At 49.7% G+C, this 15,427-nt stretch overlaps 3 protein-coding genes across 3 annotated transcripts; 2 read left to right on the top strand and 1 right to left on the bottom strand.

Annotated features, from left to right (window-relative positions):
- Positions 1-424: 424 nt before the first annotated feature.
- Positions 425-2,425, bottom strand: LOC128710033 (transcriptional regulator ovo-like). The gene is made up of 2 exons (XM_053805109.1): positions 2,400-2,425; positions 425-2,141 (listed from the first exon to the last, which is right to left on the bottom strand). The coding sequence occupies exons 1-2, from the start codon at positions 2,423-2,425 to the stop codon at positions 425-427; spliced, it is 1,743 nt and encodes a 580-aa protein (XP_053661084.1).
- Positions 2,426-4,217: 1,792 nt separating this feature from the next.
- LOC128707629 (uncharacterized) lies at positions 4,218-5,133 on the top strand. The gene is made up of 3 exons (XM_053802591.1): positions 4,218-4,229; positions 4,290-4,790; positions 4,870-5,133. Exons 1-3 carry the CDS (start codon positions 4,218-4,220, stop codon positions 5,131-5,133), a joined length of 777 nt encoding a protein of 258 aa, XP_053658566.1.
- Positions 5,134-7,682: 2,549 nt separating this feature from the next.
- LOC128714862 (protein tweety) lies at positions 7,683-10,965 on the top strand. The gene is made up of 6 exons (XM_053809746.1): positions 7,683-7,826; positions 8,626-9,111; positions 9,649-10,031; positions 10,099-10,371; positions 10,478-10,582; positions 10,653-10,965. Exons 1-6 carry the CDS (start codon positions 7,683-7,685, stop codon positions 10,963-10,965), a joined length of 1,704 nt encoding a protein of 567 aa, XP_053665721.1.
- Positions 10,966-15,427: the final 4,462 nt, after the last annotated feature.

Raw genomic sequence — 15,427 nt, 5'->3', positions numbered from 1 at the left:
CTTCTTTTTCACCCCACCCCGTTCTATATAACGTACTGGTAGAACAGGATGGCAAGGATCGTGATTGGGGCAAAGAAAACAGATAACAAAAGCCGTTTTGCTGGTAACTTGATGAAAACCCGACACATCACTGCACTGGATACGCTGTACGTCACTAACTGTCCGAGATGTGTGTCCAGGCTGGTGTCGCTTTCCACGAGGAGCGATGCGTTCGGAGTCGGATTTCCAACAGACTAGATTAAAAATGGCAGACTAGATTCAATACAAAAAAAAACACACTGGACAGTAGCTAGCGGACGGGCTTGGAACTCTCTGCCACTCAACGTTACACACGCGCACAAGAGATCACCTTACTACACACTGACCAGGGAACGTGACGTTTCCAAATGTGCTGTGATATGCTGGTGGAGGCGCAGACCTAACGTCAGAACTTATCATCCGCATGCAGCGTGTCGAGACCGTCCTCCACGTTGATGTGTATGTTGATCGGTCGCTCTAGATCGAGCAGTTCCGATGGGGAGGCCCGTTGCGGATCGTCCACGCAAGCGTTCGGTCCCGGTTGGCCGGCAGCAGACTCATCATCACCAGTACTGCTGGTATGGTCCGTGAGCGATGGGAACCCGGACAGCTCATCCACCAGCACGCCGAGATGATGGTCATGGTGCCCGTGGTGATGCGCATGGTGATGGTGGTGATGATGGTGATGGTGGTGATGTTGCTGCTGCTGTTGCTGCTGCTGCTGGAGGGAATTCTTTTGAGCCGAATGCGAACCGCACAGCACCTGCTGTTGATGGTGATGATGCTGGTGTGGGTGTGATGGTAGTTGCTGATGGTGAGACTGTTGCTGTAGCAGCGTGAGTGGTTGATCGGTGGATGGCGGCCCCGACGCACTGAGCAGGGTTTGATCGAGGTTGAAGAGGGATTCGTGCTTGAAGCTTTCCATCGCACCGAAATGGTCCACATGCAGGAACTTCATCTCGTCATCGTACACGGAGGCCGTATGCTGCTGTTGCTGCTGATGGTGGTGGTGTTGATGGTGCTGATGTGGATGATGATGTAGCGCTTGCTGCTGCTGGGTGGAACCGTCGTTTGGATGCAGAGAGCAACAGCCACCAGCACCGTCCTGATTGGAAGAGCTGACCGTCCCGAGACCGTCGGTGGAGTTATTCACGGAGGTGGTGTAGGACGTACCCGAGGGAGTAAGCTTGGTCGAGGTGGAGGTCGTGCTGGTGCCGGTGAAGCTGTTCCATTCGAACGTCAAACTACTGGACCGACTACCATCGAGCGAGTTGAGATGGTCGAAGTTGAGGTTCAGGAACAGGTTGGGCGATAGACGACCGGGCGAAGAGAGTGACCCAATCGTGAGACGTGGCAACTCCGCGTCCACCACACTGTACGCGGAGCTGCTTACCGGTCCGGCGCCTGTTGGATCGTCCGGCAATCCGAGCGCCATACTGTGCAGCGAACCCCCATCGAAGGAAAGTCCCGCTGTGCTGGAGCTGCCAGGCAGTACGACATCTACCGCATCCAATAGTGACGCCCGGGAGCTCGGCCCTACATGTTGATGCTGATGATGCTGTTGCAGGTGGTGATGTAGGTGGTGGTGATGGTGTCCAGACATCGCTTCACTCGACATTGCTTCGTTCAACCCTGCATTCTTCCCCAAACCTCCCAAACCTCCCACCGTCTGGGAATGATGCTGAGATTTGAGTGTGCCTCCCATCCCGTGCAGTACCTCGTCGGAAAGCCCCAACCCATCGTCGTCTTCGTCGTCGTCGAGCATTCTGCTGCCACCGGTACCGTCGCCCGCATCCACCAGTATACTTACATCACCCAGCACAGTCTCCCCTGTGCCGTCACCGCGCGGGCAAAGGGTGGTCGTACCGGTGGACGACGACGACGACGTGGAGAGTTGCTGTGGGTCCTGCTGGTCCTGTTGCGAGTCCGGCTCACCGGTACCGCCCACCGTTGTCTTTTCGCTTTTGCGCCACTTGGCACGGCGGTTCTGAAACCAGACCTGGACGCGTGCCTCGGTGAGATCGATACGCACCGCGAGCTCCTCGCGAAAGAACACGTCCGGATAGTGCGTCCGCTGAAAGGCCCGTTCGAGTTCCTGCAGCTGCAGTGAGTTGAATGTCGTTCTGGAAGTTTGCGTTCGGAAATTGTGATTAGTGGTGACAGCACTGGGAAGAGAGCACATTGGGATGTATAGCGGTGCCCTGTGTAATTGCATGCAAACGTGCTGAAAGCTGGACACGAATCTGATCGAAAAATTCTTCACCAAACCACACTCCATTACAATCGAAACACAACGTGCGGCGGAATCGATGTGGAAGGCGGAGTTCTAGACGTACACCCTTAATGACTACTTCACCACCATACTTCAAACACTAGCGTACCTGTAGCGGCGCTGCTTTCGTTTCATCACTGCGGCCAGAAGAACCCCCGGTAACGATGGGATTCCTCATGCGTCCAGCTGGTCCGATGTCTAGTGACCGTTTCTGGCCCGTCCACTTGGTAGCATCCGATCGAACTATCGCTTCAACACTGTTCCACACGTCCTTCGCTTGCGCTGTGTACTGCTCCACCGTAAGGGATTGCACACCTCCAACCGTCGCCCTGTCCACCGCCCGCCGTCGGAATCGATCGATTCGATCACCGAGTTCGGATGTGTACGGTTCTAGGCGGCGAACGGTGTTGCGTGTGTGTATCCTCGAGATAGTGTCAGTCAGTCAGTGAAGACACTGCTAGGGCTTCCACATTCTGCCAGGCAGCGATGGGCTTACCTGCGTACCATCCGCTCCTCGTTTTTTTTTTGCCCACCATCGGGGCCGTCGTGGGTCGCGAGACATAAGCGCCTGGCAGTGTGTGGAGTTGCCTGTGTTCCAGTTCCCGCACCGTAAGCCGACGGTTGGAACGCAAATCGTGCCCTGCTTGCGCACCTGTACCATACACGGTCTTCTGTTCCTAGGGTAGTTCCCCGACAGTGTTGCGATTATGGCCCTACCCATGGCTTACGTGCGGTTGGATGCGGTTCCCGTTTCTGCCTGCATTCGTTCTACTCTCACCTCGGACGAACTTACGGCAGGAGTTCGTTTCAAAGGAATGTCTTGCCCGGTTGTTTCGTTGAGAACTTACACATGGGCTCGAATCGAACGTTCCACGTTACGCGGTGAAAGGGAGGGATGCGGGGACACAAGATTTAAGCACCATTTTCCTGTCGATGACTTACGTCCCAACCCAAAGGCACCAACCAACGAAAAAAGAGCAGGGAAACAAACCTGCACTGTTATTCCTTTTGCTGGAATTTTTTGTTCGCCTTAGAAGTCTGAGTCGGACATGGGAGTATGCGAGGAGTATCCATTTCTCTTCCGCTTCTGGGCTTGCATCCATCGTGTGGTGTGCGTAGCTTTGCAGGTTTTTCCACACACATTGCTCAAGTTTTTTTTTTCATTTGCGATGGATGGAATAGAATTAGCCATCATCACGTGAGTCTTGTAGATTTTAAAGACATTGATGACCTTGACAATTATGTTAGGGGAAAATAATAGGAAGATGCCTACCTGATAGTTACCGGGACCCTAAATATGGACCGCATCTTCACAAACAGAAGTCAACCACGGCTAACGATACGTCAGATACCGCACGTGTCCTTCTGTGGGCGCATCAGATTACTGACAACGTCCATTTTGAGCACCGAACAGCGCCGAAAAGACGGAACAGATTCCGCTTTCTTCACGGAAAATGGCTCTATTGCAAAACAAGAAACAATGCATGTGGGCCTAGGTAAAGTACAGTACAGGAAATGGAAGCAAACCGTGTTGCGGTGAAGATGCATCCCGATTCAGCGACAGGCGGTAATCTTATATCGTGCGCCATTTTCGGTTGGCGTCCATTAGTAACTACGGGCAACGGTTACGCGCGTCATATTATAAAAGGTTAGTCTGCGGCGGTGGACGCTGCTCAGTGTTACGCCAAACGTTGCCTGGAACACGTTCAGCTCAAAGTTCAGCACGATCTTTTGTGTTTAACCATTGTCAGACTGGGTCTTTGTGTGTGCGTATTTGAAGAGAAATTGTCCCAAAGCGCAAAGTTATGCAATACACTGGATGGCGTGTGATGGAATGGTGAACGCTTGTTAGCTGCGCTGTGTCGAGTAGGCTTCACCAGGTAGCCGAATCGGAGGTGTAGCCATCTTCATTTCTGCTTAACAAAACATGAGACTTACGGTGAGTGTACCTGGTACGTTGTGTGCATTGCGTTTTGACACAAACACTTGTCTACCGCAGCTAGTTGTGTGTGGTTTTCTTTTCGGTTTAATGCTGGCCCCAATCGATGGTAGGGTGAAATACGCCGAGGTACTTCCAAGCGATGCTTTCCATAATATGCTCCAGTCGTCATCGGGCGGTACGTTGGAGGAGAACGATCCAGACATTCTGCTCGGTATGAAGGGAGGTGCTCTGGCCAGCGTGCGGGACAAAACCACCGCGACAAGGCATGGAGCGGATGGCAACGTGCTGCCAACACCGAAACCTATCGATTATGGTGGTGATCGACTGTCATCGCCGCTAAACTGCTTCCCACTCGCTGACCGGCTGCACAAATACGATTGGGCCCGGTACTATCTGAGTCATATGGCGAGGGATAGTCATGCAGACGTAGCCGATGGCGGAAAGGCAGACGATTCCAACCTACCCGGCAGCGTGGCACGTAAGCGTTCCGACTTTAACCGTGAGATATCCGCCGACCTGTACGCACAGTACCCATCTTCCTGTGCGTGTCAGACAAAGGTAAGCCATCAACCGGTGCGAATGTGAGCTGAAACTCCAACGTAACCGCGGTGTATACACTCCTGTCAATGTATTCCAGTACGAGCTGCTGGATCTCGGCTACACGCACTTTCCGCGCTATATTGTGAACGCGATCTGTCAGAACCGGAGCGCCAACAGCCGCAAATGTTGGCGTGGTTCCAGCTGCAAGGAGATCCCGTACAAGGTACGCGTGCTGACCAAGCGGGGCGATAACGAGTCGGGCGAGCAGGATCACCATTCCACGCTGCTGCCGGAACCGTTGCGGGAGTACTGGCGCTTCAAGACGGTTACCATTGCCGCCGCCTGTCAGTGTTCGATCTGACGGCCGCTAATGCACGGGCACCCAGAACACGACCGGGACATCCCGAGGCAATAGTGGGAAATAAATCGTATCGGTTACGAAGTTCAAAATATACGCATGCTTTCAGCTCCAGGTGGTTTGCTTTTACTGTGCTAAGAGATGTAATAGTTGTTTTGTGATCTCTCTGCTAGGGGTGGGTCTCCAGGGATGGGTGTGAGGGTGTTGGTTTGTACGATTTTTCTAACTCTATTTGGGAGGAGGTCGAGCTATTGCTCAAGAATACCAACGAATCATGAAAGAACCTCATCTGTCCTGTAGATCTACTACGTTGAGGTTGGTTGTAAAGTTCGCAGCGCGTCAAGAACTCTTTGATAGCATTGTAGTTTTGCTTTATTAAACAGACATGTTGGCAGTTGAGGTGTGGCTCGAGTAGATCGTATCCGCGTATTCGCTTACGACTCACCGCCGCACGGCCGAATAATCAGATGCCGTGGTAGAGCAGCGAGGTTGAGAAACTCTGGCGCAGTGTCGGGTTTTCCCAACAGCGCTCATTTCCAGAGCGCGTGAGCTGGAAAGTGCATGTGCTTTCCCGAGAATCGGCGTATTAAGGGAGCGCTCAACACATCTGGCAGGAGAGATGATATCGTGACAGAGCATAAAAAGGTCCTTACCCTAGAGTTCCCTTTGCCGAGCATACAGTAAACGGCACCCTATCATGTTATCATCGGTTCTATGTGACGCTCTTCTCCTATGCTCTTTCACTGTTTTTGTCTGTCTCTTTCTCTCTCTCTCTCTCGGTTTCTTACTTGGGCCTGTTTGTACGCAACACGCGACTCTCCGGCTCTCAAACAGTTATCCTGGCAAGGCAGGCAGGCAGCACCAACCAAAGACCAGACTTCCAGGCCCTAGCCAGCGTTCACCGACGGAGGATGACGAAAAAAGAAAACAAGGGTGTGACCGGAGCAAGAAAGCGATCCAACACGTTACGGTGAGCCGTTTTTTCGAAACCAGCCACCCGGGTGTTATTAGCGTGCGGTTCTGGCGAGGATATTTCAAGTTCCCTTTTTTGGGCAAAGCGCAAAACTCGATAATGTGCTGCGTAGGTCCCATGTGTTAGCGACGACAACGGTCTCAGTAACGACAAAAGGCAAGGCACAAAATAAAAACTAGGGCAACGGTGTGTATCGTGCAGTTTTGCGTAGGTGTGTGCCAGTGTTGGACGTTTGTAGGCCCGTTCTGGCCATTCCCGGCGACCGAACACTGTGCTGGGAATGCGAACTGCAGGGTAGTGTGCAGTAACGCCTACTACTGTTATTCATAAAATACTACTTAATATCATAAAACGTGCAAACGGAAAGTACAAAACAGTACGAAAAGTGTTCGCTCTACCCGTGAAAAAGGGAGTTGAGTTAAGGAACCGTAAAAAAAAGGACGCACTCTCACTTCTGTTCTCACAGACGCGCACGGGTGCGCACAACAAAGAGCCTGGGTGCGTGTGCGCGCGTACGTATGTATGTGTGTGATTTTACGTGCGTGTGCAAGCAGAATTTGCTTCAGATTTAGTGTTTTTTTTCCTGCCTGTCCGTTGCCATCCCTTCACATGACGGTTTGCCGCGGGACTGGGCTGATTCATCCGTCAATGGTGAAGATGACGGGCAGTGGTTAGTGAATCCGGGACTCGACCACGGTATTACTATACCGAGCGGCAGTACGATGCAGTCTGCGGGTGTTGGTGACGTTGGTTGGCATTGCACGGAATGCTAGTACCGAACCGAACGCACTCCAAACGCCATTTCCGCCTGCAGTGTCTGCAGTTTGGACGAGGGTCGGTGGACTAGCGTACAGTGCAAAAGAGCCTTAAACGACCTCCCACCGCCGAGGCAACTGGGGCGACGTGTTGGGTTACGGGGTTCAGTGCTAGGGAACCGCCTGTCGGCAGGGACCATCATCTGGTAACGGTGACGACCAACGAAGTGAATACTGGTGAGGAATCTTGAACTGCTCCGCAGCGGGAGTGCCACTTCTTATCGATACCGGGTGTGTCGAGTCGAAATAGGGACGAGTGGGTCGTAAATTAGTTGCCGAATAAGTGGTACTGCATTGCCAAAACGACGACGAAGCTGGATGTGACGCATCAGCAGCACATTACTGGGCAGAGTTCAGGAGAGTGACTCCCTCTGCGGTACCTACGATGGCTCAGTGTGTATGCTTGATAATGCACTGAGGAAGTGTCTGTTTTCCCAGTGAGTCATGGTCCTGAACAATTCGTGTCATAGTAGCTGACTAACTCGTGTGAAACAAAAAAAAAACAATTCCACGGTGTACAGTGCTCAAGTGCGTATTAGCTGTATCGTCCATCAGTAACACCCGCACCATTCAATCTGCGAGGCAGCCCTGGACACGCGCTGTCCAAACTTCAAACGTCACGTTCAACCGGTACGCGAGCGGCCATTGACGGGCGTATCCAAGCGTGACCAAGCGTTACCAAGAAGCGGGCTGCATTGAGCAGCTTCTTCATCTACCTTGCCGCAGCATCCTTATCGTCCGTATCGGGGACGACGGTTGCAACGATGGGCTACCCGGGGACAACCGAGGACGACGATCAATACCGGGTGCCGCTGATAGCGAAGTTGCTGCACGCTCTGCCACACTACAACATCACCTTCCATCGCATCAACAACACATTTCGCCCATCAAATGACGTCTATCTCGAGGTGATTAAACTTTCATTGAACTTATCTTTTCAAAATGGGACCAAAAGAGGAGCAAGAGAGCGAGATAAGAACTAAGAAAGCGAAAGAGAGAGAGGGAGAGAGAGCAAATATGTGTTGTTGAGGATGCAACAATGGTTGAATATCTTGATGCTTTCATGCAATTTCTTTTTGTTCTGCCGGGGCGTCTCTCATTTGCTTTGCTCCTGGATTTCTACCACCATACGAGCACCCCATCCTGCCCATATACGCGGCATGGAAAAAGGAAGAAAGGCGGAAAACCCGTCGATGGCATCATCGGTGTTTTCGTTGCGCTTTATTTTCCTTCCCTTGCGGAATGTGTGGAATGGTGGAGTTGAGGTGACAACTATTCATAGCAAAATATATGGGTTACATGGCAGGTTTGCCTGCTGCTAATGATCTCATTTGGCACCGGTGGGATAAAAGACCCATCCTAACAGATCCGCACCCCGGGGGATTTGCATTTTGCAATTGGGCGTTGGTGCGGCTCCGACAATGGTTGGGCTTTTGACGGCGATGACAAAATGCGTTGCCTTGTACAGCCATTGTGATTGATTGGTTTGTGTAGTCTACTGTTGGCCTACTTGACTTTTCGGAACACCGTGGTTCTTTTGTGTGTTTCTGTATGTTCTTATCTTTTCTCTTACATGTATTGTATTTGTCTACAGCTGTTAAAGTTCTAATGTATGGAGTAACATTTGTTTGAGCTCAAATAAATCTCTGTTAGACAAAGGACTGCTAGTGTACAGCTTAACATCTGTTTGATTATTTATTCTCACAGAGTCTCGGTATTTTGGGTTCGATACCGGCCGCCCTGCTGATTGTGTCGTTGTTTGGGCTGCTGCTCTATCTGCTGACGCGCTGCTGCGATAGAAAGCCACGACCCGCACATTCTATCACCAGCCTGAAGGTGACGCTCTCCATCGTAACCGTACTGTGCTGTGCCGCGATCGGTCTCGGTCTGTACGGTAACGACGATCTGCACAATGGGCTGCTCGAGGTGTTGCAGGCCGGCCGAAAGGTGGACGGTGTCGTCTCGTCGGTACGGAACCAAACGTTCATCCTGGAGAACACACTCACGATGAAGATCCAGCAGCAGCTCACCGAGCTGGAGGATATTTTTGACCAGAAAACAAACAATCAGACCGCCTTGGCACAGCTGCAGCAGGCTCTCCTCACGGCCAAGGGTAATATTACGATTGCGAAGAATGCAGCTAACGATATACGGCGCCCTCTTGTCGGTTTGACCATAACCGACTTCCTGACGGTAAGTAGCGGATTTCGTTTGTCTTTTGCGCTAGTGTTGTGTCTAATGAATCTTTTGCGAAGAATCTTCTATATGAGTTTCAGGTAAAGAATCATTCATTTGAATTACTAGCGAAGACTCATTCAAATGAATCTTCGATGATAAGTCATTCAAATCATGATCATTTCAAATGATTTTGCTAACTTTATTGTTTATTGTTTCTGAAGTAAGAGTTTCTATACTGATGACATAACCCAACTACTATTCCAGTTGATGATTCGTATGGTATTCATGGAATGATTGAGAGAGACTGCTATGCATTGGTATACGCAATGTAATACCGCCATAGCCTTCGGGCTATTTCATCAATATAGAAATTCTCTTACCAAAGATTTATGAATCTTCTTCATTCATGAGATACATGAATCATTGAAGAGTCATGAATCATCAGAATAGAGGTTCAGAGTCATTCATTCCGATTCATGAGTGTGAACCAGAATGAACCTATTTGAACTGTTAATTTTACGTTTCGTGTGGTTATTCTTTGATACGTTGCAGAAAGGAGATCAGTGGGAGCTGATTCGCTGGCCGGGCACAGTCGCCATATTGGCACTGTTGCTCGTACTGTGCGCGGTACTGCTAGTTGGCGTGGCGCGTCACTCTCGTTGCGCTCTCATACTATTCAGCGTGTGTGGTTTGCTGGCCGTGACCGGGTCGTGGCTGATGTCCGGCCTCTACCTTTCGACCTCGGTTGCTGTCGGCGACCTCTGCAATGATCCCGCCGACTTTCTGGTGCACCAAGCGCCGCATGAGCTGCCAGCCGACATACTTCTCTACTACACCCAATGTGACATCTCACGCTCGAACCCATTCACACAGCGCCTGCGAGAGTCGCAGAATGCTATCAATAATGCCCGCAATGCGATGAGTATCGTATCGAAGTAAGTAGGCAGGCTGGACTGTGTTGTGTAGACGTGTTTTTAAATTATTTTCACCGTACCTTTATAGAATTTCGCCAGTGCTCTTCAAGAACGCAGGTCTAGCTCCTAAGCTAGGGTCAGTCAATGCGGATATTAAGCTGTGCGAGCGACTCCTGACCGGTTTGACGGCGCTGGTTGACTGCCGAGCGGTGCACTACAGCTATCTCGTAGCGACTCGTGGCTTGTGCGAGTGCGGATTGCTCGGATTGGTGTTGATGTTGATCGCCAGCTTTATGGCGGCGATCTTACTGACCATTATGGTTTGGGTCGACTCCCACACGTGGATCTACATTCGCAAGAGGTAGGTAAGGGAAGTGGGAGAGGGTTTGTTGGTGGGAAGGGAGAATCGTTTGAAAGTAAGGGATCATTGCAACAACACACTCGCCGGTTTGTTGGGTTCATTGCAGGAATGATTATGCGCAGGTCGAGGAGCAGTCATATGTATCACACCAATTGCATCCACAGAGTCATCAAAACATGAACACTCGTACACTCCCACATCATCCCAAGGGGTAAGTCGTTGTGCAAACGGGCATCACCTCAACCTTCTACCATCTTTTCTTTTGTCGTTCGCATGTGCAGTCCGCCCGTTATCAGTGGGTCACACACGATTGCGCATCCGAGCCGGAACGCGAAGCACGATATGAGCCAGGTGCAGCAGGCCCAGCAGCAGATGCATCACCAGCAGGCACACGCGCAGGCACAGCAGGCCCAGGCCCAGGCTCAAGCGCACATGATGCACCACCATCAGGCGATGATGCGTGCCGGCGGTACTCATACACTCGGTCGCCTACCGTCGCACAGCAGCCCGACGCACCTGCACGGTCCGAACAACGGCAAGTACGCCACCCTTAGTAAGCACTGCAAGACGCTCGACGCTAACGACTTCTACTGAAGTTACGCCGCCTGTAACGATAGAAAGTTCCATCCACCCGCCATACATCAGCAGCAGCAACAGCAGCATTATCACACGCACAGTCACCAGCAGCAGCAACAGCTGCAGATGCAGCAGTTGCAGCAACAGCGCGCGATGCTAGATCCCGCAACGGCCGCTGCTGCCGCCGCACATCATCTGCATCTTCACCAGCAGCAGCACGCCGGTGTAGGACCCGGTCACGTTCATCCCGCCCAGACGATGACCATCAACCGTAAGCTGCACGGTGCGGCCGGTGCACCGGGTGCCCATCCATTACCACCGGTGTACGGTGATGACAATCCACCGCCACTACCACCGTTGCGCAATCCGCAGAAGGCACTGCCACAGCCCGTGTCCACGGTAGCAGGAAGCGATACGGCCACAACCGATACTGCCGCCGCCGGTGCTGACAAGCAGATCTACATCTACTCGACTGCCAAGTATGGCAAGTATGATCCAAACGGTAAACCGCATTTGCAGCAACAGCAGCACCAACCGCATCCTGCAGCGGGTAAGCATGGTGAGGGAGTGCCGGATAAAGGGAATGCTGCCGTGAAGAATCCTAACACCACCACGTTCAGCTCGACGCCCGGCTTCAACAGCAAACCCCTGCCGTCGATCATCAACTGTCCACTGCCGGATATACCGAAGAGTGCAAGCAACGGCAGCACCATAAGCAAGGACGACATCTACGTCAAGCGGAAGCTGCTCACGGACCATCCGAATGGTAGCAAGTTTGCGACACTCAAACCGATACCGGTGCCGAAGATTGAGCCGAACAATCTGAACGGCAAACAGCAGCACCAGCACCACCAACACCAGCAGCAAACTTTAAGCAACGGCGCTAATGGCGCTGGTACGGCAACACCGGTCGATCTGGCATCGTTGCCACCACCGCCTCCTCCACCACCACCGGTAACGGGCAGCTCGTCCGGTTCGTCGGGCGGTTCCTCGTCGGGGTACGGTACGGCCGGACTGACCACCTCCCAGATTCAATCACTACCCCTGCCACCGCCACCGCTAGAGCTGCTGCAACAGCAACAGAACCATCCGGACGACCAGGGTCTTCGGTTGCCACCGCCACCGACCACTGAAGAACTACGCTCGTCAGCGATGGAAAGCAACGGCAATGGTATCGTGCAGCAGAACGGTGGTGGTGTGAGTGATAGCGTACCGAACGGTGACACTATGCCAGATAAAGCGGCTGCACACGGTCACGACGATAACAGCTTCTACGCAGTGACCGAACTGTAAAGGAAAGCTACCACTAGAGCACTACGATCGAGCGGGATCGAAATCGAAAAACAAAACACGTAATGGATGGAACAGTTTGAACATGTGGTTGTTCTTATCTCACCTATCACGATTGTGCTTAAAAGCGGGCAGGTACAATTGTGGGGAGCAAAAATGAACAACAGAACAAAACCGACAGGACCTATTGTTACAGGCACATACGAAACGAAACGAACACAATAAGACAAGGGTGAACGGACGCGGACATTAACGAATCTGACACTGCTAATCGTAAATATACAACTAGCGGTGTAGGAAAATTGTAAGGTTATTAGTGCGATAAGAAAAATGCTATGATTAAACCAATTCTTACAGTTAGGTTCTAACTAGTGCAAAAACGAAACAAAAAAAAGAATCATTGAAAAATGTGCCGTTACGGAACAAAACCAACTTGCGAAGGGCGTAGGTTCCGATAAAAGCTTGCCACACACTACGATCGCTTTTAGATCGTGGTATCTTTGTACAGAGGAAATAAATGAAGTTAAATGCACAATCAGCCGAAAAATAGGCAGCCATGTTTGGAGACGCTGGGGATGGAAGTATTTTAAAATTATTGTTTAGCTCTCTTCGAAAGCAGCGGACTTTAATGATTAGTTTTCGTTAATGTTTTATTTGTTGCTATAAGTTAGGTTAGTTCATTTTTTTATATTCTTTTTATTTTACCCTAAAACACATGAAACAGCAAAAAAATGAAAACGGTTTAAGTTTCTTTTGTTTTCTTATTAAGTTCTTTCTTTTAAGTGACAAAGTCATTAGGAAATAAGAAAACATTCACAGCTTGGTATAAATTACACCTAGATGTATGCAACCAGTCTTTCCCAAGCTTTTTAAAACATTTTTTATTGGTGGTTTAAATATCAGTTGTAACATGGCTGCCGTTAGAGGGAGGAAACTGCTTCGGAAATGTACTCCCTATCCACATGCCACGCAGCAGAAGCAAAAGAACAAGTGAGCGAAAGAGAAAAAAAAATAGTCAAAATCATGTAGCAAAACGCAAATCGTAACACTTATCGTAAATACCGTAAACTACTAGACTATCCCCCGCCCTCATTCAGGATTACAATATTTGGGAGAACATAATACACGCAAACAGACAAACATGGAAAAGTTGCTCTGTGTACTAGGATGTGGAAAACAGGAATTGGTCACGCAAAACTATGGAATTGTATGCCAAGTATGAATTGACGTGAAAAAATAACAATCGATTGTTGATGTGTATGCGCCGAAATTTCTAAAATCCATTAAAATAGCACGCACAGAAGACGGTACAGTCAGCCATTTTACAGGTTCCCTTTCGTGGGAGCTCTCTGGACTCTCTAGCGAAGGTGGAACGCATAAACCGCGCAAGGTGTCACGAAGGTGTGGATAGTTTTATAGAGATATACAAGCATACTAGAAGTATAAAGGAAACAATATGGTAGTAGTGGCTTTTGTTGGGAGTTTTTAATCCCTGCTATGTTACAAAAGTGTTTCGTTTTTCTTTCCTACTAGAAACGTCTGGTGATCTGTGGCATTGTGTTTGTCTCGCTTTGCACAAAAGTAATCGGGTTTGTTTGTTTGGCGCGCAGCTTGAAGTGAATACGCGGGGTAGTTACCGGTGGGCCGAAAGGATAGAGATAAGGGCTCTAAATTAACATACGTATGCTTGCATTCGCTGACAGCAGAGAGCGTTGTCATGCGGTCGGGGAGGTTAGGCGTGTATAGGTTTAGTAGATTTTTCGGTTTTTCCTGCATAACGCAACGGAGCGCCTAAATGTAGGCACGAATACACGATTTTACAATCATCGAAGCAAGGTGACAGCGGATGTGTCAGCAATGCTGTTACCACAAGAAGTATTTCAATTTTACACAAGCGCATTAGTGCTGGCGTATGTGCTACTGCTTCTAGCACTACTACTACCAAACAAACACCTCGAACTCGAATACACGAAACAAACAATCGACGCACTTGTATACATGAACAAAACAAAAAAGGAAGAAAAACACTAATCAGGTGATGGTTACCTCGGGTTTTCGATGCAGAAAACAGTACGCTAATTCACAGCATTTTTTGCACACTGCGCACGTACGACGAATGTTGTTGTGACAGGTGTGCAACGATGGCGCACATAACCATTTTGCAACAGAAAAAAAAGAAAATGGTGCGCCTCCATCTAAAAACCCGTACTTTATACCTCGTTCCGTTTTTTGGGATTGTGTTGTGTTTACTCTCCTATGGTAATATTGTTACCAAGTACTCTGGACAAAACAGTAACAATCCCCCCCTCCCAAAAAACATGGTATATTGACGTGGATGCATCTCGAATAAAATGGTGGACGGGATGTGAAGGAATACGACCAACGAAAATATGCTGGCCGTAAAAAGCGAATAAACAATTAACCAAACATGTACTTTTAAAAACGAAAATACCAATAGGCAAAACAAGGCTGATTAACGAACAAGTAATGGAAACTTTAATTGCTCAACATCGACCACTGCGCGTGCATAATTGGGGTAGAAGAAATGACGTTCAACATGCGTGTGTATTAGCATGCATGTTAAGCATCAAACACACGTACACATACACTTAAAACACACCATTGCTGCGAAAATAGCAACATTTTCATCACGAAACACAATGCAGCTGGTGCATATTTCACAAAACCCACACAACACACCGAACGCACGCATATACCTTCATCCACCACTGTAAAGTAGGGAACCGACTCCAGGAACGCCTGCACAGTTTGCAAGGTATGTTGGTAGTACAGCGGATTAGAGATGGCAGGGAAACGCATTTAAACCACGGTACTTAAGACAGTGAAACGGAAACAATAAACAATCGCTAATCCATAGTAAATGCGAACAGGTGACAGGAGTAGGCGGGTTTTTAGATTTTACTTTTATGTCTTCTTTGCCCTTTTTTCCCCCCGCTATGGGTAGTATATTGTGTACTGGATAGTATACTTGTGATGCTAGGCTGCTCCCGGGTGGTATGTGTGAAAAGTTTCCTTCTCGACTCCGGTGCACCGGGGAGGGAAAATGGACCCTGCTCTCCACGTGGATGAGAGACTCCATTATCAGACAGGTTCGAAAGTCAGGACGTCCTGTACGCCAACTTCAGGTTTTTTTGCGACTAGAAATTTCTAACCAACAAAGGCAAAACAT

The sequence above is a fragment of the Anopheles marshallii genome, chromosome X (assembly GCF_943734725.1).
Source record: "Anopheles marshallii chromosome X, idAnoMarsDA_429_01, whole genome shotgun sequence".
Lineage (NCBI taxonomy): Eukaryota > Metazoa > Arthropoda > Insecta > Diptera > Culicidae > Anopheles > Anopheles marshallii.
Note: the sequence above shows the minus strand (reverse complement) of the source record. Positions and strands in the feature narration are given on the sequence as shown.